The sequence below is a fragment of the Eurosta solidaginis genome, chromosome 5, assembly GCF_040869045.1.
Source record: "Eurosta solidaginis isolate ZX-2024a chromosome 5, ASM4086904v1, whole genome shotgun sequence".
Taxonomy (NCBI): domain Eukaryota; kingdom Metazoa; phylum Arthropoda; class Insecta; order Diptera; family Tephritidae; genus Eurosta; species Eurosta solidaginis.
The window spans coordinates 180,498,234-180,521,808 of record NC_090323.1 but is presented as its reverse complement, the minus strand read 5'-3'; the positions used below and the strand labels follow the sequence as shown (position 1 = coordinate 180,521,808).

General features: G+C 37.3%; 1 protein-coding gene across 1 annotated transcript in view; it reads left to right on the top strand.

Moving 5' to 3' along the window:
* LOC137253829 (RYamide receptor-like) overlaps positions 1-23,575 on the top strand; it is a 102,162-nt gene that overhangs the window by 43,895 nt on the left and 34,692 nt on the right. The window contains exons 2-4 of the mRNA XM_067791345.1: positions 8,761-8,915; positions 16,045-16,247; positions 21,230-21,378. Coding sequence (XP_067647446.1) covers positions 8,855-8,915; positions 16,045-16,247; positions 21,230-21,378 — 413 coding nt within the window. The 5' untranslated portion in view covers positions 8,761-8,854. The remainder of the gene's footprint in view (positions 1-8,760; positions 8,916-16,044; positions 16,248-21,229; positions 21,379-23,575) is intronic.

The window sequence follows — 23,575 nt, the reverse complement described above, 5'->3', positions numbered from 1 at the left end:
GGTTATAGTCCGATATAGTTCATTTTAAATAGCGATCTGAGATGTGTACTCAGGAACCTGCATACCAAATTTCATCAAGATACCTCAAAATTTACTCAAGTTATCGTGTTAACGGACGGACGGACGGACGGACGGACATGGCTCAATCAAATTTTTTTTCGATCCTGATTATTTTGATATATGGAAGTCTATATCTATCTCGATTCCTTTATATATGTACAACCAACCGTTATCCAATCAAACTTAATATACTCTGTGAGCTCTGCTCAACTGAGTATAAAAATATATTGAAGAATTAAATTTCCTTAGTGAACAAATATCAGCATATACAGTCTAATATACATGCAAAAACACCAAAAAATAAAACTTTTGTTTAAGAATTTTAAGGAAATGTTCAATATTTTTTAACGAAAGAGTACTTTTGAAGAGATTTTTGCATTCTTAACCATTTATGTTGCGTTAAATTGACAACAACGCATAAATATATATGTACATACATATCGCTCATTTGCAGCAACGTCGTCATAACTCAAAAAACACAATTTTTCAGGAGAGCCATTCAAAGGTTTTAACTGCCATATGTTGCGTATATAAAGGCATATTTTCACAAAAATTTTTTTATACAACCTAGATCATGATATTGGGTACGTTTATGTATTATTAACTCAAAAGTCATGTTTTTTGAGTTATGACGACGTTGCAGCAAATGAGCGATATGTCAAGCTGATATGATACGAAAATACATACATACATATAAATGTACTCCCGAAGTTAAATAACGCAGCGAATGCTATGTGTCGCCTCACTCAAAAGTAATTTGCGCGCACAGTTGACACCGAACAACCACACACGCGGATTTTTTGTTAAAAATGTTACTTTTTTGTTTAAACAATTTGGCTGATATAAGAATTTAATCAAGTATTTTTGTGATGCAGAACGAAGGTAAATATTTCAAAGTTTTAATGAAAAGTAGAATTTTTTAAATCCATCCATCCGTTTATGAGTTATAGCTGTGTAAACAAAAATTTTATAATTTTTTACTACATTTTGGCAATTTTCCACGTCCCTATAATATATACCTTCAAATTATATTAACTGTACCATATCACGTAGCTAAGCTTTCAAATGAAAAAACCGTTTTAAAGTCGGAGTATTCTGTTTGAATTTATGTGCTTACATTGCATTTAGCGACTTTATGTTATAAGATTTATTATTATTATACATAGAAGATATAGATTTAGTATGACAATGATATACAACATGAGTTGTAGCGATGACCCTAACTTATTTTTAATAGTTTTAAACATTTAAAATATAATTAAAGTAAGTGGTGTTTTTGTTTATACTTAAGTACATGTTTGTATGGAGCTTCCTGTGTGTTTAAAATATTTGTTAACTTAATAACTTTATATATACTATTAGCTTTTACATAGCACGTACATCAAAATAATGTAAACATTTTTTTGTTTGTTGTTGAAAATAGATTTCACCCTTGAAAATGCTACGATGACTAGCGAAACGCCGGGCTGTAACAGTGAATAGACTTCTTTTATTTGCACTAACAACGTAATAGGTCAAGTAGCCTTACATAACACCATAAATCTTCAAAAAATTGACCGGAATAAAATAAGGTTTCTTATTTGTTGATGTTGATTTGCCCGGGGCTAAAACCATTAACTTCGGTGTGGTAGGCGGGGCACACTACCACCACACAAAGAAAGTTAAACTCGGTATATAGTAGCCAATTTGTCCAATATAAGTTTATACGCCAAAAGTGGTAGGGTAAAAATCCTAGTTACAATCCTGGTAACAACTCCATCAATGGATTTTTCATATGATCCATTTCCTTAAAATACTTTTCCTAAACTCTAGTGGTACCTAACAGCAGCCAGAGGTCGATTCCGAAATACAGATTGCATGGTATAAGTCTCGTTTTTTACATGAGAAAAGAAATTGTGGCATTTCGTAGCAGAAAATCCCACTTCGGCATCGGGACTGTTATAAAAAAAACTTCGCCTGTCCACAATATGCAGAAGTTTTCCAACTCAACTGTTACCTCGAAAACGGATAACGCTGACCTTGCCAGCGTAGCATACAAATACATAACGGGATCAACTATATTTTCCTGCAGCCCACACCTCTCTCAATTGCCGTTGCTGACGAGTCCTTATTTTAAGCTTGTGACATCAGCCGTATCGCCCTAGTCTGCCCAAACTGAGCTTTGAAATTCTTCTTTCTTTTGTGATATGAGCATCTATGTGAGTCCAATATTCTAAAACTTGCACGCGATTTTAAAAATGATGCAATCCCGTATTTCGGTATATGCCTTTCCTGCTTGAATTATCATATGCAATTATTATCTTCAATTTATTTCTCTGAGTCGTTGATCCATCTTCCACCTCGTCGGAATTTTCATTACCCTTTAATTTTTGATGTACCGGGCCCTAAAGAATTATCGTAAGAGACGTCTTGATGAAGTTCATTGTGAGAGTATTGTCTAAACGGTCGCCTACTATCAATATACATTTTGATTTCACACGACGCCAATAAAATTACGTTTCCTTCAGAATGCTTTTGTCATGGCTTCGACTAGTCATTAACAAACCGATAACATTCTATGAAGATATCGACAACGTTTCGCTATCAAATCGATAACATTTCGCTATCAAATGAATAGAAAAACCATAAATTCCCAAAAAAATATTGATAATTTTGCGATTAAGAAACGATAACGTTTTGATAAAATTTCCACTACTTTTCGATAAATAACCGCAACTTTTCGATAACATATCCATAACTATATAAAATACTCGCAATCAGATCGATCACGTTGTGATAGACGCACGATCCGAGGACCTAACATCGACTCGGACCATTATCTCGTTGCAGCCAAAATACGCCCCCGCAGCGCGGCTAAAACCAAGAAACAAAAAAAAAAAACAAAGAAAGATAGACGTCGAAAAGCTTCAATCACAACAGACTGCCAACGATTTCGCTACTCAACTCTCACACCCGCTCTTTGTGAGCACAACTCAGCCTGAAAGAATATAGGAGCAGTGGGAGCATATCTCCAAAGCAAGTCGTACTGCCGCCGAGGAAAAAATTGGTTACCAGCGGCCACGAAAAAACAAATGGTACGATGAAGAATGCCGCGTTGCAACCGAAAGAAAAGACACTGCCTACAGGGCTACGTTAAAAGCGAACGCAACAAGAGGAGTGTGTGAACGCTATCGTGAGTTGAAAAGGGAAGCGAGACGCCTTTTCTGGAAGAAAAAAGCAGAAGCAGAAAGGCGTGAGTGCGAGGAGCTTGAGCTGCTAGCTACCAGGAATAACGCCAGAAAATTTTACCAAAAAATACGGCAACAGACGGAAGGTTTTAAGACCGGGGCAAACTCCTGTAGGAACGAAAACTGTTACCTTGTAACTGAAGTCAAGGGAGTACCTGGATTATGGAGGAAACACTTCTCTGCTCTCCTAATTGGAGGCAGCGATTCACCTCGCAGGGATGGCGAACCCGATTCCGCAATCGATGATGATGGAATATATGTCCCCCCGCCCGGTTTTGACGAAGTTAGAATAGCAATAACCAGATTGAAAAACAACATGGCCGTGGGCGTTGATGGATTGTCAGCGGAGCTATTCAAGTTCGGCGGCGAGGAGTTGGTAAGGCGCATGCAACAGCTTCTTTGCACAATATCGGCGGACGAGTGCATGCCCGGCGATTGGAATTTAAGTGTTCTTTTCCCAGTCCACAAGAAAGGGTATACTGCAAAAAGCACCAACTATCGTGGAATCAGCCTTCCTAATATCGCATATAAGGTTCTTTCAAGTGTATTGTGAACCGGCTGATTGGACCTTATCAGTGCGGCTTCAGACATGGTAAATCTACCATCGACCAGATTTTCACAATGCGCCAAATCTTGGAAAAAACCCGTGAAAAGAGAATCGACACACATCACCTCTTCGTCGATTTTAAAGCCGCCTTCGACAGCACGAAAAGGAGTTGCCTATGTGCCGCTATTTGTGAATTTGGTTTCCCCGCAAAACTTATACGGCTGTGCAAAATGACGTTGAGTAACACCATCAGCGCAGTCAGAATTGGGAAGGACCTCTCCCGGCCGTTCGAAACTAAACGAGGTTTCAGAGAGGGTGACCGCCTATCATGCGATTTCTTTAATTTGATGCTTGAGGAAATTATACTAGCTGCAGAACTTAACCGCACTGGAACAATATTTTAGCGTGCAATTACTGGCATATGCTGATATCATTAATATCAGCGGCCTAAACACCCGCGCTGTAAGTTCTGCTTACTCCAAACTGCAAAAAGAAGCGGCAAAGATGGGTTTGATGGTGAATGAAGACAAAACGAAGTACTTGCTGTCATCGAGCAAAGAGTCAGCGCATACGCGCCTTGGCAACCACGCTACTCTTGGCAGCCATAGTTTCGAAATAGTAAAAGACTTCGTTTATTTGGGAACCAGCATCAACACTAGCAATAATATCAGCACTGAAATCCAGCGAAGATTCAATCTTGCCAATAAATGCTACTTTGGACTAGGTAGGAAATTGAAAAGTAAAGTCCTCTCTCGGAGAACGAAAATCATACTCTACAAGTCACTTATCGTACCCGTCCTGCTATATGGGGCAGAAGCATGGAGTATGACAACAGCAGATGAAGCGGCTTTGGGAGTGTTCGAGAGAAAAGTTCTTCAAAAGATTTATGGACGTCTACGCGTTGGCGATGGCGAGTACAGAAAAAGATTTATTGATGAGCTGTACGAGCTATATGCAGACATCAACATAGTCCAGCGAATTAAAACGCAGCGGCTGCGCTAGCTAGGCCATGTTATGCAAATGAAAGATGATGCTCCGGCCAAGAAAGTGTTTCTATCGGTACCCGCCTATGGAAGCAGAGGTAGAGGGCGGCCCCCACTCCGTTGGAAGGAGCAGGTGGAAAACGATTTAAACTCCCTTGGTGTAACCAATTGGCGCCGGTTGGGGGAGCGAAGGAGCGACTGGCGCGATTTGTTGGACGGCCATAACCGTTTAGACGGTTAAGTGCCAATTATGTAAGTAAGTAAGTAAACGAAAACCTAAAGATATATCGCTGGCAACTAATTAGTATTCCGATAACAAATAGATAACAATTCAATAACTATTCGATAACATATCGATAATACATCACTCTTCGATAAAATAGCTTTTTAATAGCAAGTCAATAAATCGATAAAGAACCGATAATTTGCCGATAAAGATGAAACATGTATAAATCGTCGATTTCTTTTGTTATCGATAAAAATGTATACGTTCTCACACGCACATTGTTCTCACATTACCACCACATCAATATTTACATTCTGGTTTCCCATGTTTACACATTAAAAATGTTACGTATACGCAAGAGCATCCGCCTGCAGGCTTAACTTTGCCAGTGAATCGAGAGATAGCACATCACACTTGGAGTGATATAAGGGCGTTATTTACTTCTTCGAAGCTCTTCAAGTCATTCTTGACATCCTGCCATTGGATCTAGCTGGTTATTGAGCGGGAGCAACGTCAGCCCTGCGGTTAAGGGAGTTGTCATGTTAAAACAAGACCACATGACACTCTAGTACATATACTAAACAAATACAGTTTTCTTCCTCCCAGCGCGGATCGCTGTGCAAGGAGGGATGACTGGACGGAGTCGGATAGGTGCCTTGCTGTTGACGGTAGTATTTCCATATACACGGACGGCTCTAAACTAAATGGTAGAGTTGGAGGTGGATACTTAAGGGAACTTGACCTCTAGCTCTCCTTCAGACTACCCGACAACTGCAACGTATTTAAGGCAGAAGTTTTAGCCAACACGGAAACTCCAGTTACGATAGGGACACACAATGTCGCCAAAGAAATCTTTATTTTCAGGGACAGTCAGGCTGCCAAAAAATGTCTTGGATCCTATTCGTTTAATTTTGAACTAACACTAAACTGTAGCCGGTCTCTTCAATAGATGGCCAAACAGAACCGTGTACACCTCACATGGGTTTCTGGACATAGCGACATCGAAGGAAATTGTCACATGTACCACCTAAGTAGAGATACAATTTCAACGCTTGTGGGGCAACTGACTGGGCATTGCCTTATGGGTAGGCATGCAGAAAGGTTAGTAGCGCCTTATCGTGGATGCTGCAGGAGTTGTAAAGAGGATGAGGAGAATATGCAGCTGCCCGGCACTAACTTGCGTGCGGCAGCTCTTTCTGTGTGCTCCATATCTTGATAATATGAACCAGGTTGCGGAGCATGATGCGAAGGACCTAATAGATTTCATCAGGTCTTCAAAGTGGTTCGAAGAGGAAAGATAATGGTGTATTTTTGTTGTGTCACAAACGGGCTTTATATTACTGGCTTAAACGGGCCCTCGGGCAGCCACTTCAGCCTAATCTAACCTATTTCTGTGGAAATATATGTGATTTATGCTTTTAAGACGGTCTGAATTACGGAGTTAGTTTTTGCCTGCTATGGCAGTAAACTTTTGTCCAAAATGAAAAAAGAGCCACAGCTGGGCCTAAGCGGTATTTCTATGAAAAAGCATTTGTACTTAAGTAACTAAAAAATGCAAATTTCAGAAGTAAAGACAAACGTATTGTGGCGAATGCTGACATCACTAGGCTGTTGGTAAATAATCACGCAACAACAAAAACATGAAACAAGCCACTCTTTTGTACATGAACACATCAATCATCATTTACATACATACATGGAAAGCGACGCGAAGTACATGCACACATATAACCAGCAGCTTGAAGCGAAGAGAATATTTCACACACATAGACGGCAATAAAGCATATGGCCTTACATAAACTACAGATACACATGTATATATGTAGCTAAGTAACCAAGCAAGAGATAAAACTGAACTAAGAGGCATGTTCGGGAAACGTCTCGAAATTTGGGGAGATAGGCAAACGAAGCAACAGAGAGTATAAAAGCAGCGCAAGCGGAGGAATAATCAATCAGTTTGATACTAACACGCTTTAGCGAAGTACGCGATTATTGGAAATGTGTAGTACTACTCCCAAAGAGGTCTTAATAAGGTAGTAAAATAATTCTATACTTAATATTTAAGTTATTTATTCTACAATTCAGCGACTCGAACGATAGCAGAAGGTGCAAAATAAACTGAATTTCCCAAAATTCGTTACAGTATGTTTCATCCATGGTAGCATAAATCCTTTTATCATCTTATCATTATCATACAAACGTTACCTAACAAGCTCCTTAAATATGATGAACATACGTATATACAGCTGCTCAAAACCTATTTATACAGTCGTGGTCAAAACTTTAGTAGTGCCTATCGCTCATTTCATTTAAGTTGCCAAATTTTTTATTTATTTTTCGTTGCAAAAGTTATTCGGTATCCACTGTAAAATATTTTCAACTGAAAAGTTGGCTCCAAACATGCAATAAATAGTATCGAAGGAAGAAGGAATTGGAAACCCGAATAGCGTGCCTTAAGCAACAAAATTGATTGTTGATTGCAAAACGTACTATGTGGAAGTGCAAAATATCATTGGTTGCTCATCAACAAAAGTTGCGTAATCGTTACGCCATCAATTACCAATCAAGTAGCAAAAAACGCCGAAGAAAGCCAGCAATATCCGTAAGAGAAGTTGAGTCCGTCAATAGATACTCAAAGTAGTTTCGTTTTGCGGCAGCTACTGAGATCAAAGATGCCCTAAAAGTATCTTCAAGCACTGAGACTCTTCGCCGTCGCTTGCGTGAGCATAATTTGGGTGCGAACAGTCCAAGAAAAGAACTGCTGGTAGCTGAAACGCTAGTATAAAAGAGATTTCGATTTTCCAAAGAATATTTAAGTTGGCCGTCGGCAAAATGCCGCAACATTTTTATGGTCGGGCGGGTCGATGGTTTTCATGTATGATAGAGAGGGATCACACGAATATCTAAGGTGCCACCTGATACCGAATACCACCCGAAGTAGGAAAAGGAAAAACGTAAAGCATGGAGGTTTCAGTATTATAGTCTAGGCATGCTTTTCTAGGCCAAGCGTGGGACCCATTCCTTGGGTTAGGTAAATTATGACCTGCGCTTCATATATTGATATATATATATATAGAAAATCACGCTGCCCTATGCAAGAGACGAACTGCCACTTGTTTAGAAGTTCCAGCAGGACAAAGGCCCGAAAGAAACGAGCAAAGTAGCAAGACAATGGTTTGAGAAAAGCCAGATCAATGCCATGGAATGGTAGCCACAGACACTAGACATAAACCTCATTCAAAATTTGTGGTTTCATGTCAAGAATGCAGTAATCCAACATAAGCCACCATCGAATATGCAACTATGTGAAGTTGTAAAAAGTGCATGGGTGTCGATTTCGGTTGGAAGATACCAAACAGTTGTTGACTCAATGCCAAATAGGTTTGCTGCAATTATGAAGTGTAAGGGCTATGCAACTGACTTGAAATATTCAACTATTAGCCCAAATATTAGACCAACAAATAACACCCAATGTAGGCACTCTAACAAGATTGATATTGAAAAGTTTAATATGAGCGCTGTTACTTATTTCTGTGGGTGCCCTTTTTGAATCTGAGCTAACAAGCTACATTAATTACTTCATTATCGTAATGATAGCCTAACGTTATTATACCATTACCCCAATTTCTATTTAAAACCTTTATATTTGCACTTAAGTCTTTATGAACATGAAGCCATTTTTATTCTGTTAAACACTTTTTTATTCATCCTTTTCAGGTACACCAAGAATCCTACAATACATTAGGTTCGGGCGCAATTATTGAACTCGTATATATAAAGAAGACTTTATATAGACAAAAAACACAGAGGCATGGATGAGCATCCAGTAGTGCATATATCATCAGAAGAAGTGTTGGAAGAAGAAGAATTTGGTAAGTGATTTACATAATTTACGGACTCCGTTTTGATTTATATCCCGATACTAACGCGTTTTTGATTTGAAAGCCAAGTATGGTCAATATGTACTCCCTGATGTCGACGTTTAAATGAAAATGATTTAAATGAAAATTTTGTTAGGCTGCCAGCTTAGGAGATAATGTATATACTGATTAGTACTTTAGAGTTTATGTGTGTTGATGACTGTGGCATTGTGTAAGACCTTCTTTCTACAAAGTTCAATGCTGTGCGGTTTGATGGAATAATCGATAGATTTAAAAAAAATATCTTTGCTATTTGATTAACTTCATTCGTACAACCTATATTTTTTCCTAATACTGAAATTCTGCCAATATACATACCAATAGCTGTACTTCCTTTTCTGTAAAGGCCGTTGAATTGTTTCGTCATCAACAGATCGCTTCTTATGTACAAGATAACAAACTTTTAACAGAATGCCAGTTTGGCTTTAGACAGAAAAGAGGGTGCATTACGGCACTCTTAAGCGCTACAGGAGACATTTGCGAGCAAATTGATTGTAATCTTAGCGCTTTTCTCACATTTTTGGATTATTCTAAGGCATATTCTAAATACTTTTTGATATAAAATCCAACTTCAAATCGAAGATACTTTATATTTTACTTCTTTTATATTAGGTCAGTTCAATGTTTGTTAGCTTTTCATACAAATCTTGCAATCGATTTTTAAGTAACTTCTCATTGAGCTACAAATGTGAAACTTTGCACATAGGTTAGAAAACCATGACAATGCAACAAAAGGAAAAAAATCCGTCAGGTGGCGCACGGATCGAAATAGTTAGATAAGAATTTGGAAATTTTGTGTTTTGAGATCGATTTTAAAGTTACTTCTCATTCAGCTACAAACATGAAACCTCAGAAATAGGTTAACCCACCGTGACAAAGGAACAAAAGGAGAAAAAAATTCCTTCAGGTACGGCACGGATCGAAACCATTTTATAGTAATTTGGAAATTCGAAACACGGTTTTAAGTAACTTCTCTATGAGCTAGAGGCAAAAAATTTAGAGGTTAATTAAGAGGTCGATGACAGCCGATGACACAATACAAAAAGTTTCGCTAGGGGGCGCACAGACTGAGATATTTATAAGAATCAAACGGAACGGACGGAATTTTGGGATTCATTTTTATGTAAGTAAAACTTAAAAGATAGCTTAAGACACCGAGATAATTTAAGAAAAGGAGAAAATAGAAATAAATTAAAAAAATTTTAAGCACTTCCTTTATATAAATGGGCAACATTAAACGAAATATGTCTCCTTATATAAAGACATAAAAAAAAATTTTATTGAGCCGTGTCCGTCCGTCCGCCCGTCCGCTTGTCCGTTAACGCGATAACTTGAGTAAGTATTGAGATATCTTCACCAAATTTGGTGCACCAGCTTATCTCGGGCCAGAATATATTGGTGTTGAAAATGGGCGAAATCGGATGAAACCCACGCCCACTTTTTATATATATAACATTTTGGAAAACTCGATAAACCTGATTATTTATTAGATAATACACTTAGAATTTTCAAATTTGTCGCAAGGACTGATATTGAGACTCTTCATACAAATTAGACAAATTTTTTTAAAATGGATGTGGCACCGCCCACTCGTGATAAAATCAATTTTACAAATATAATTAATCATAAACCAAAAATCGTTGAACCTATCGTAACAACATTCCACAGAAAGGTTTCCTTTACTTTAAGGAATGCTTTCAAGAAAAATTAACGAAATCGGTTAAGGACCACGCCCACTTTTATATAAACAATTTTAATAGGATCGTGGATGCATAAAATGAGCTATATCTTGGCAAAAAAGGATTTTATATCAATGGTATTTCATTTCCCAAGTGGATTTATAACAATATATAGGAAAAACTCCAAATTTAAAAAAATGGGCGTGGCGCCGCCTCGTTATGGCTAAGTAGTTTTCTATGTTCCGGGAGCCATAACTTGAAGAAAAATTAACGGATCGTCATAAAATTGGGTACACAAATTTTCTCTATGGCAGGAAATATTTCTAAAATAAATGGACGAGGTCGGCCAAAGACCACTCCCACTTTTATATAAATGACAAAAAAAAGGGTCGTAGGCAAAAATAATAAGTTAAATGTTAGCGAAAAATAGTTGTGTACCAATCGTATTTTTATTGCTCTGTCATATATTTATTTTAAAATAAACATTAGGAAAATCGCCATATCTGAAGGAAAACTGCATTATTACCCGCTCAAAATCATTGGTGTTAGCTTATGTAACCTTGTTGCTCTTTTAAATGAAAATTAGTTCAGAATAGAACCACATGTATATGTATTATTGCGCAGCCTTGTATCACTATTAAGCACACAAAAGAAACAACAACAGCAATTGAAGTGTACAGCTGGGTATGTAATGTTCGGTTTCACCCGAACTTAGACCTCCTTACTTGTTAGCTATTGTTATTACCATAGACAATTCCTTAACTCATTAGATGGTGTCTTAAGGGAGAAAGTTACGTTTACTAGTAATAAAAAAAATATTTTTCTGTTGTCCTACATTCCACCAAGTAGTGACATTGCTATGTATCAGAAGCATATAGATAATTTAAGTCGAGTTGTCTATAATGCTAATCCGTCTGATGAAATTATATATTTAGGCGATTTCAATTTAAGTAATAAATCTTGGTCTAATGATTGTAATACTTTACCTTCAAATATTAAATCCGACATCGATATGCTAGTTGTTAGCACCTTATTTTCATACTGTTTGAAACAATATAACTCCAACCAAATAAGAATGATAGGTTCTTAGATTTAGTTTTTGGATCTGCTGATTTAAAAACTTCATGCCTTGAGTGTCCATTTCCAATTTTGGAAAATAGTTTCCACCATAATGCTTTGGCTATAAATTTTGCTTTTATGATTTTTATAAAAAACCAGCCGAATCTTCATTGGAATATAATTATTTCAAGGCCGATCGTGTGGCGATAAACGAGCTCTTCTTAGCTACGGATTGGACATTTCCTAACTTCTCCGGAAACCCGGAGGCATCCAATGAAATTTTTAGGGGGAGGCCTTTACTAGCCCTTCCGAGTTTCGTACCTCCAAAAAATAAGGTCTTATTGAATAGGCCATTCCGGTTTAATCTAAAACTAAATAATCGTAAAAATAGAAAAAAAATAAAGCTTTTAAAAAGCATAGGAAGAGCTGTAAAGAAATTGATCGACTTAGCTATATAAGACTTAAAAAGCAGTTCCATTGCCTTAAAAAGTGCCTATTTAAGCAATATATGCTTAAACTCTTATCAAAACTAAAGTCAAATCCGTCCAGTTTCTGGTCGGTTATTAACTCCAAAAGAAAAACCAATGGCTTTCCAACGACCATTGAGTATGATGGCGAAGAGTCCAGTAATCCACAGGATGCCTAGAACTTATTTACTAAATCATTCAAAAAAGTTTATTCAAAGTTTACCTCTTCACCTAATCCTCTATTTCACTCTGGGTACCAATGCCAAATTTCTAATTTCGGTGCTACCGCAGATGATGTTCTTCTGTCAATCTCTAAATTGACAAGTAGAGCAAAATCAGATACTGGGGGGGTTTCTCCGATATTTTTCAAAATATGCGCAAACTTCATTGCAGAACCCTTAGCTCATCCCTTTCAAAATTGCTTGAACAGCGGCATCTTTTTGGACTCGTGGAAATTATGCTCCATAAATCCCATATATAAGTCTCGTAACCGCAATGACATTTGCAACTACAGACCGATTGTTAAACAGAGTACTCTGGCAAAAATATTCGACTACGTACTTCAACGTAAATTTCTCGATTACGTAGGCAAGGCTGTAGTGGAGTGTCAGCATGGATTTTTCCCAGGTAGGTCTACTTCGACAAATTTAGCTTTAGTTACTAATCAAAGTGTGGGTGCTTTAGAGAACTATGAGGAACTTGACGGCATGTACACTGACTTCTCGAAAGCATTCGACAAGGTTGATTATACTATTCTAGTACGCAAGTTAGCCAAGTATGGAATCAATGGAAACATGTTGAAATTCTTCACGAGTTTTCTATCGAACAGAAAGCTCTATGTGGCATTGGAGCCGACGAGTCACATCCACAGGGTACCCATTGTGGCCCTCTATTATTTTTAATTTTTATAAATGATTTGCCCCAGCAATTCAAATTCGCAAAATGGTTGATGTTTTCGGACGATGTCAAACTATTTCTGACGATCCGTAATAGTTCTGACTGCACTAACTTGCAATATGATCTGGACTCTTTTGCCGGTTGGTGCGCAGACAATAATTTATTTTTAAATACAAACAAATTCTGCGTTGTGTCTTATTCCAAAAAGACAACTGCGACATATTTTAACTACAAACTAAATGCTAAATCTCTTAATCGTTGCCAAGAGGTTAAAGATTTGGGTGTCATTTTTGACTCCAAACTCTCTTTTCCAGTCATATTGACTTTATTGTTGCAAAGTCCTTTGCAATGGTTGGGTTCATTAGACGAAACACCTGCGACTTTAAGGACGCTATGACGTTGAAGGCACTTTATATCTCCTTGGTCAGAAGTCGCCATGAATATTGTTCAATAATATGGACCCCTTTTTATGAATCTAACTCCTATAAAATTGAGAGAGTTCAAAAAGCTTTTACGAAAATTGCTTTATGGATGCTTCACTGGCCAGATGGCCTCCCTTCGTATACCAGCAGGCGCAAATTGCTAGGTCTTCAGGCTTTGCACGACAGAAGAACTTGTATCTCACTCATGCTTGCCAATAATGTAATAAACTTGAGCATAAATTGCTCCGATTTATCTGATTTGATTATTCCATATATTCCACTGCGTGATCTTCGATATAACAGATTATTTATCGAAATAACTCATAAAACGAACTATGCAATGAATTAACCTATAACTAGGACTATACATCTAGCAAATCGATTCAGTAATGTTCTTAATTTATTAGCAGCTTATATAAGCTAAAGCTTGAACTGTTTTCTATTTTTAACTAGTCTGTAAGAAAGCATGTACTTTTAGACTGAATGAATTAAATAAAAAAATAAATAAAGCTAGAAAGTTCCTGGCAGTTTGCGTAAAATCAAAAATGTCTCATAAAAGTAATAGTTTTATCCTTGCAGACAAAAATTAATATAATTGCTTATGAAGGACAAATCACGCAAAATATGGAAATAGTAGGCGGAATACATTACAACAAATTATTTTTAAAAATATTATGGACGAAATATATTAAATAGGTGACTTCATTATCTCGTTCTCGAAGTGGACGACCACGAAAGGCCAATGTAGGCGTTGATAGGAACATCGTCATCATGGCTCTTCTGAGTACATTTAAAACTGCTCCAGAAACTTCCGCGGAATTGAAAGATAATAAACTACAATAGCAACGGCACTGTTTGAGAAAAACGAATTTGATGGCCCATGGCTAAAAAAAACTCACTTTCCACCACAAAAAAGCGATACCGCACTCTAACTTGTATTACGAAAACATCAATTGGACAGGGAACGATTGGCCATGATTCATGTTCTCTTATGAGTGTATAATAAGTTTTAATCAGATATGGTTCGCAATGCGTAGCAAGTCCCAAAAATCAGGAAGATTGAGTCAAAACTGCGTTAAGACAACACTGGAGGATTCTCAGTATATAATGGTGTGAAAAGCATTGTGAGCGTCGCATAGATTTTGTTTATGGTGAGTTAAACTAACTCCGCCGCCTACATTGGCAGCAAGCAATACGGCATCTCACCAAGAATTGGAGGCTAATCGGGGGCACAGTAATCTGAACGCAGCTGCGAGTCCATATTTTGGTATTTTTGGGGCTAACCACGCATTACAAAACTGAATTTAATTTATTTATTTTGCGCTATTCTGAGAATATTACTGGTCGCTCCGAGGCCAGTTTCTTTTTTCGTATAACCAGTTTACTAGGGGGAAGGATTTTTGTACTAAGAAGCTGGTTTTATTCTAGACAGGGGTCATCTAATTATTGTCACTCAAGTGACGGCGGACCTACAATATTATAGTTTTCATGCTAATACTATCCTTTAATTCCGCGAAAGTTTCTGGAACAATTTTAAATGTATTCACAGGAGCAATCCTGACGATATTCCTATTAATGCGTTCAGTGTCCTTTCGTGGTCATCCACTTTGATAACGTGTGAATAAAGTCCCCCATTCAATATATTCGTGCAGAATCTCCTTAGGCATAATTCATTATAATGTTTTCTGCTGACGCTTTCGAAATTTTGCGTGATTTGTTCTTTTTAGACAATTAAATTATTTTTTTTTTCAGGGATAAATTTATTACTTATAAGAAATATAGTTGATTTTACGAAAAAAGCTAGGGACTTTCTAATTTTATCGCCTTAAAATACCACATAATGGGTTAAGGAATTATCGATATGAACGACAATAACTAAAAAGTTTCGTTACGCAGCTGTAGTGACTGTAGAAACGCCGTTCTTCGGCTTTTTTTTTTTTTTTTACCGTAAGTGTATAATTTTTTCAACTTAAGTAATATCATGTTTCGCTTTATAAAAATTCCCTCTTTTACTGAGTACACTATGATTCTCAACTTGATTGGGTATATTCGACGCCATTTCGAACGAAATCAAATCACCGATAAGTTAACTAGAGTTTAATCCTACCAGATTAGCCGCTTAAGCTCAGCTTAAACTTCAATTAAAGTACACTGAAAAATTGCACAATAAGTTTAAGCGTAGTTCAGCTGACAAACTAAGTTAAACTTGTACTGAAAAATCGGGCCTAAATAATTTGTGTGAGTATTTGAATTTCGGAAAGATGCCATGAAAATTTTTCGATCCTACAAATGATGTGTTTTTGGGCACGATAGTAAATTTCGATATTTGGAGAGATTGTTCGAATTTGCAAATAGCTTTTTCTTTCAACATTTGTTAACAAAAATAGGCCTATGCACTGCGGCTGATCCATACGAATTGATTCATATAACTTTCATATGATTTTAAGTATGCGAAGCAGAATGGCAATTGATTGTGTGAAAAATTTCTTAGCGTATTAGTATATACATTTTACTCTTGCAATAATTTAATTAATATTTAATTCAATTTCTATTTCAGAACGCCTCTATTCTGCTCCTATTGAGATTATCATCTTGTTATTCATTTTCTATGGTAGTATTAGCGTTTTGGCTGTAATTGGAAATATGCTCGTGATATGGGTTGTTATAACAACACGTCATATGCGCACCGTCACCAATACATACATAGCGAATTTAGCTGTTGCCGATGTTATTATTGGGATTTTTTGTATCCCTTTCCAGGTGCGTAACTATGATACAAGATTAAAAATATTTATGTATTTTATGTAGTATTTTATCATTGTAGAAATGTACACATGAATGTTTTGTTAAAAGTATCCAGTAAACATTTTAACAAACAAGTTTGAGCACCTAAGGCTTGGGAGTTTTGTAAACTATCTAATATAGATACTATGTTAGCAATGAAGACATAAAATCTAAAATTATCTTCCTGCCTTCTGCATGAGTTGGGTGCATTTGTAGGGCAACAAACCAGTGTGACATCAAGTATTCATCATCATTCATTAATAATCAATAATTTAAATCGTTCCCGAGATATTCAGGCTTGTACCTTAATGATGCTTTTTTACCGGAACATACCGGATCTATATCCAGCAAAGGACCGTCAACATCGATAACCCTCCCAAAAACCGTCGGGGAGTGCCTTTATCGTTAAAACAACAACAATGTTAAGGACTATTATGGAACTTGGGGGTGTGGAGGGAGGGATGGCCTGAAGGTTTAATGTGGCCATATAAATCGTTCCCGAGTTGGTCGGGCTAGCACCTTAATGGTTCTGTGTTACCGGAGAGTACCGGATTTGTATCCGGCAAAGGACCATCACATCGATAACACTCCCCAAAGCCTTTGGGGAGCAACATTATCGCTAAAACAACAACAACAACAACAACTATCGTACAAATTTAAGGCTGCCGTTGGGATAGAGCACTTCGGCTTAATCGGTTTAAAGGCGCGACAGAGTTTGCACTTGTTATCCATTAAGTAAAGTGTGTTATTAGATTTTTTCCCACACACGGGTTAAGTTTGGGCGAGTCCAGTAAAACCCCTTTGCAATGCGAAATATTAACAGGGTCAGTAAGATAACTATGTTTTTCTGATATATACGGCAAATGTTTTGAGGATTATGGCTAAGGCCATGTACCTGGGCCAAGATTCGCACCCATATTTGTTCAACATATTGTAATGAATTTAGTGCAATTCCTCTTATTTGCAACATTCCGCTAACGTTCGAATCGCTCAACTGTTGAACAAATAACTCCGCTATTCAATAATGCAAAATGGCATTTATTAGACTACTTTCAAAATAACACTTCTATTGCTCGCCAGTTGGCGTCTTAAATGAAACTGATTTTCGTGCCCCTACTGTTGCTGCCTTTTATACTGTCTGGTCACTGCTTAGCATCGGGTTAGAGATGATAGTACCCCTTATTGTTGCTAGTATTCCTCACAACATAATGCAAGCGCAGTGACATATTAAAATTACGCCATCGAGAAGTTGCAACTCAAAGAGGAGTCAAAAGTTGATTTATTTGCTCAGTTTACGCTCAATAAACTCCCGCAGTGCTGCAGTAGAGAACATCTTTGAACCGAACATAGGCATCATCAAATCATCAAGTAATATGTATGGCACTAACTAAATAGACTTGTTGTAAGATGAAGGACCCGCATAAAATCAAATGCATTTTTTAGACTACGTAGGCGGAGATATCATAAGTATCTTTCAATCCTGTGTCGGGTCGTGTTCCGACTCCATCACCCATGTTATTTATACTGTGACTTTGGTTTCGTGGGATCTGCGCTCTATCCACCACTTCAATATGCGCGTTCATGCTTTGGCTTTGGAATTTTGGACCTACTTTCTCTAGCCATCGCAAGCTAGCGATGTTATCGTACGCTATCATCTTTACACCGTTGTAACAACCCACTGAGTAAAAAGTTGGAGGGTACTTACTTAGTTATTCCCGCATCAGGTTAAGCAATAAGGTCCTTTTCTATAGTTTTCCACCCTTCAGTAGACACCTGACCGCAAGGACTGCCTCGATCAATTAGCGCCTCAGCCAGTGACTGCTTCGATATATCACTCATTCTTTCGGGCACAGTCAGAATCTTGGTATTACCTCCTGTGTGCTCCAGCGCGAAAGAATTAGCCCCAGCAATAGTTTTTTTTCACATATCTTCTCCTTAAACACTGGTTGTTGGCAAATCGCCACTTCAAACGTCCTCTCTTTGACTTGCAGCTTTCATGGCTGTTTCTTACTAGCTCGATATTGGCTTGTCTTGCTCATTTAGCTTTGAGACTGGCTTATTTTTGCCTCTTGAAAGGGGGCTTTTCACCTTCAGCCAAACGTTGCTTCTTTACTCTGTCGCTTGAAGCTTCTTCCTCCTCTTACCGGTTACAGTACCAATGGTTTTTCGTAACTAACCTCTTGAACTCCTTTCGACCTAGTATCGCTTCACGGGCCCACCCGAAGCGCTTACTCTCCAAGTCCGTTGGGTCGACCACTGCTTACAAGCGTTGAAAAATTCTTGGTGCTACACGGTACTGCGAGATAGCTCTTTTATTGCCTCTGTTCCGTACATTTCCCCCCTCTACTTCTTCGTTTGAGTTCATTCATTCTCCACTACATTTGATCCGATGCATCTCTTTTATCTTCCTTTTCTTGCGACTCCGTTCTCCCTCTCTCATCCTCCTTGTTAAAATAAGATCTTGAGTCGTATGAATTATTTCAGGCTTGGCTGATCCATTTATTTTGATGCAAATGAAAGAGTTAAATTCGCCATTCTTTCCAACGTTTCGCTGACAAATGCCAGCATCATCAGGGGCGACTCTGTTTATTTTTAAAAAACAAAAGACATATATATATTAACTATACATTCGCACAAACAAAGAAAATACATGCACTTGAATTTTCGCAATACTCACTACAATATTAAACAATTATATTAAAGCTTGAAACTAGTTTCATCAGTACCACTTCTTGTGGCAGTCTTGTCTAAACTAAATTGCTGTTCATTTTCTTATGCATAACAAGTAAGCTGAAGTTATATTATCGGTGTCCTATTTTTTGTTTATCGTCTCCTCCCTTCTTAGACTTTCTAATGTGTATCGCGTAATTTCTCCCTTGTCTTTGTCAATGATCTGGTGCTGGTAAAGTCAGATGCGTGGCCAAAATGTGTTGGGACAAGGCCGTGCTTTGTTTTTGCGTTTTTATATCCGATACGTGTTCGGCTAAACGGAAGCCTAATGCTCTTTTTGTTGTCCCGATATACACTTTATCACAGCGTTCGTTGTCGCTGCCCTTGCATTTTATTTAATAAACAACGTCGCTCTGTTGTTGGTTTTCTATTGGGCTTTTCGTTTTCGTATAAATGCTGGACATTGTTGAATTCGATTTGTATGCAAGCGTAGTATTTTGGCGCTTTAGTTGTTGTTTAATTTAGACAAGATTACCACAAGAAGTGGTACCGATGTAACTAGTTTTAAGATTTAATATAATTGTTTCCTTTGTTTGTGCGAATGTATAATTAATATATGCCTTTTGTTTTTTAAAAATAAACAGAGTCGCCCCTGATGATGCTGAAAATTTTCAGCGAAACGTTGGGCAGAATGGTGAATTGAATTCTTTCATTTGCACCAAAATAAATGGATCTGCCAAGCCTGAAATAATTCTTACAAATCTTAACTTGAACTGATCGAAAAAGAAAAAAATTACAACAGATCTTGAGTCATTTACCCTGATAGTACGAACACATTCCCGAGAAGGCGGGCTCAGTGGTGTTATATTAAACATAAAAAACTCTCCGCCATATCAGCACCGTTTAATGTAGTAAGGATATCATCATATCCCGGAACGGCCCTGGAAGGCTGCGTTGGAATACAGTGAATGAACCCCCTAGCTGCGGGAGGTAGACAGTTCGTGTTCACTGATATCCCTTCCCCCTCATGATAGGTTGAATGGCGTAGATGCAGTCCCTTAATCGCTCAGCTAGATATTCGGCTGCTATGGAGGTCGGCTAAGCTCTCACACTATCGAATTGATGCCTACTCTATAGAGATTATTCATATTGTTACGAATATTAGCAAAACTAAGGGGTGCTGCTATCTCTAAGCCGATGCTAAACAGTGATATCATGCACATTCATAGCTCAATCATTATGTATCTACATAAACGAAACAATAATTGGGACTACACACATGTACCATATACGTATACGAGCAGCGGAGAATCAATGCACAAACACATGCATATATCTGAGATACTCCTGAAAGTATGCAATGAGAGAAGCTATAAAATCGTGCAATTGTAGTTACAGCTGAGAAGTTTGAGAGCTGATGCCAACTAGTAGATTCTGGAAATGGAAGCTCCTAGAAGATGCGAACGTTGAAATCAGAGAGTATAAAAGGCAGCAACTGTAGAGGCGCTGGGATTCAGTTTGATTTGAGCTATCAAGCAGTTTCGATTAAGACGCTATCTAGCGAGCCATATCAGTATTATTTTGAAAGTCAGTTTGGTTATTAAGCCAGCGAGTTGCAAAGTATAAGTGTTATTGTGGAGTACTTTAATAAAGGCCATTTTTCCATTATTCAATATTGGAGTTATTTATTCAACAGTTTAGTGATACGAACTTAGCAAAAGGGCAAATAAGAGGATTTGCAAGTAAATTCGTTACAATATTATAACTCGAATGTGACATCAAATGTTTGTTGGGTAATACCTACGCATAACTGACGCTTGGGGCTGTACTATACAGCAGGCTAATGGAAAAACGAAAAACACAAAAAAAAAAAAAAAATAATAATTAATATCAACAAAAGAGCCTTAGGCATTCTGCTATTTAGTTAGCCTAATGTACCTTTAATGACTTATTAAAAGTATACTTAAATATTTTGCTATAAAAGTTTTGATTTATAAAAAAAATATTTTTCCTTTTCACTTAAAACTTTTGCTAAATTAAAAACTTAATATTATAATAAGTGAAGGCACTTTCTTCTACTTCCATTATCCATAAAGAATGTGCCAAAAGCAAAATAATTAGACCAATTCACAAAGACTACCAAATAGATCGTAAGCCTGACGTATATAAGCCTAAAAAGTTAGAGTGAATGGCCGCGTTGTGTTGTGTGTGTGTATGCATGCTTGGAACTACAAGGCATGTACCTAAATATTTAAAAAAAAAATGGTTGCTTTGTTTCTATTTTTCAGTTTCAAGCAGCCTTATTGCAGCGCTGGAATTTGCCTTGGTTTATGTGCGGATTTTGTCCATTCGTTCAGGTTTTGAGCGTAAATGTTTCGGTATTTACGCTAACAGCGATTGCGATTGATCGGCATCGTGCGATTATAAATCCTCTAAGGTAAGCAAAGTTTTGTGAAAAAAAGTACTCTTTATTTGGTTGAAATGGATACGAGTCTCATTCATGGAATTGCGTTTCTTTTAGGTATTAACTCAAAATATGGTTGATAGCGATGTATAACAACAATTTCCTAACTCATTAGCCATTGTATTTTTGTGAAAAGCGATATATTTTTCCGCGTCAACCTATAGTCCATCTACTCAAGTACATGCTTAGTTTGCATATAAAGGGCAATTTGATGACAAGGTATCCTTCGGACATGTATACAGAAACCTGAAGAGTTTAGGCTTTCGTTCTTAAGGAATATTGATCCTTTAAAAATATGCCACAATCTATACTAACCCTTCAAATAACCACCATTTCTCCCTTTACCACTTTTAAAATTTTGTACAAAGTCATTGGGATATTGCTACGTGTTGATGCAACATGTTGCTAAAGACCTACTCGGCCTTCAAATTTCTGTGATAAAATCTACATGGAAGAACAAATCGTAGAAGGTTGAAGTGTTTGTATGAAATATAAAAATTTGTAAAGAGGAAGCAATATTTTCAAGGATACCAAAAATTGTAACTCTTCCAGATATTTCAAAACTTAGCAAAGAACCCTTTGCCACCATGTTGTTGTTATTTTTGTAGCGATAAGGACACTACACGAAGGTTGCTGGGAGGTGTTATCGATGTTGATGGTCCTTGGTCGACCATCACCCTCGTATTCTTAAGTACAAATACAAAAGTTACAAAAGTAGTTATTCTTTTGCTAGAAAAAGTTCTTAAATTAATGTACTATGTAGTTGTAATATATATTCCTTATGTGATATTAGACACCAGTGGGGTAACATAAGGTCAACAGCCAAAAGGTCAGTTGATGTTATTACCATATGTATATTAAAATGGCCATATGGTCAATTAGCCTTCTGTTTATTTCATATAGTTAAAAGGTCGAATGACTTTATGAACTATATTAATTTAAACTTATGGCTACTTGGGAAATTTTGGTTTGACCTTGAGACCATTTTGGCAAAAGACCATTACAATATACAACAATTAAAGATCGGCACAAATGCAAAAATCTGCTGTGGGATTTCTTTGACGCTTAGTTGAATATTTTCTTTCAGTTTCCAAGGAATTTTCTCCTACCCATCTCTTAATCCGTTTCTGCACTTTAATGAAACAAGAATTAACAAAAGTAGCGCAGGATGCCTGCTATTTTTTATTCCAAAATTTCACTAAACTTTTTATAGAGAGGACCTCATTTGGTTCGAATTAATTCGATTTTTCACTTTAATGGCTCCAATATAAAGGAAAGGAAGCACCATACTGGAAATTGTGAGAAAAATGCGCAAATTATAAAACTTTACTGTAATTCAAACGTTGTTATATTTTAATGCGCGGGGTGCAAAAAAAACAGACCTTATCGCCATTAAAGAAAAAAGGAGTTGACCTTATGGAGATTCCGGCAAATAAGGATGGTGTTAATGTAAATATCGACTATGTATTTCATATGGTCATTACTTCAAATGCCTTTGTAGGAATTTGTAGTAGTCAAAAGGTTTATTGATTTAATGCCTGTTTATCTTATGTCACTAACCAAAACAAAAAAACACATGGAATGACTAGCGGTGGAGAGTTTGAGTATTTGATCGTTTCTTTCTGCAACCGCACATCTTACAGCTGTTATCACTGACGAGGTCTATTATGTAAATATGTAAACATGCGACGCCAGGAGGCAGGGTCAAGTCAGAATACCTATCGTAAACCTACAGTCTCTCTTTTATAGTGATAACAGTAACTTTGTTGGTCTAAGATAGTAAAACTTGCACATGACCTACGACACTTTGTAGCCAACGCTTGGTTCGCCTTTGCCACTTGGTGCATAGCTCGTCCGTTTCTTTGGAGCCCCCATTTTAACTGTTCTTCTAAGAGTCCCATCGAAGAACAGGTAGAGAAGAAGGTAGTCTGTTTGTCCAGTTTTGATGAGGCTAAACTACAATGGCCATATGGTCTGCGCTCAAGCTTCTCAGGAGCATTGAGTCCCTCTCATTTGTTAACGCAATGTTCTTCTCCAGATTGTGGAGAATGTTGATATCACCAGGCTAGTTAATAATCACTCAATAACAAAAAACATGAAGCAGCCACTCTTATGTGCATGCACACATTAAAGCTAGCCACACTTATGTACACGGCAACGAAGAGATACC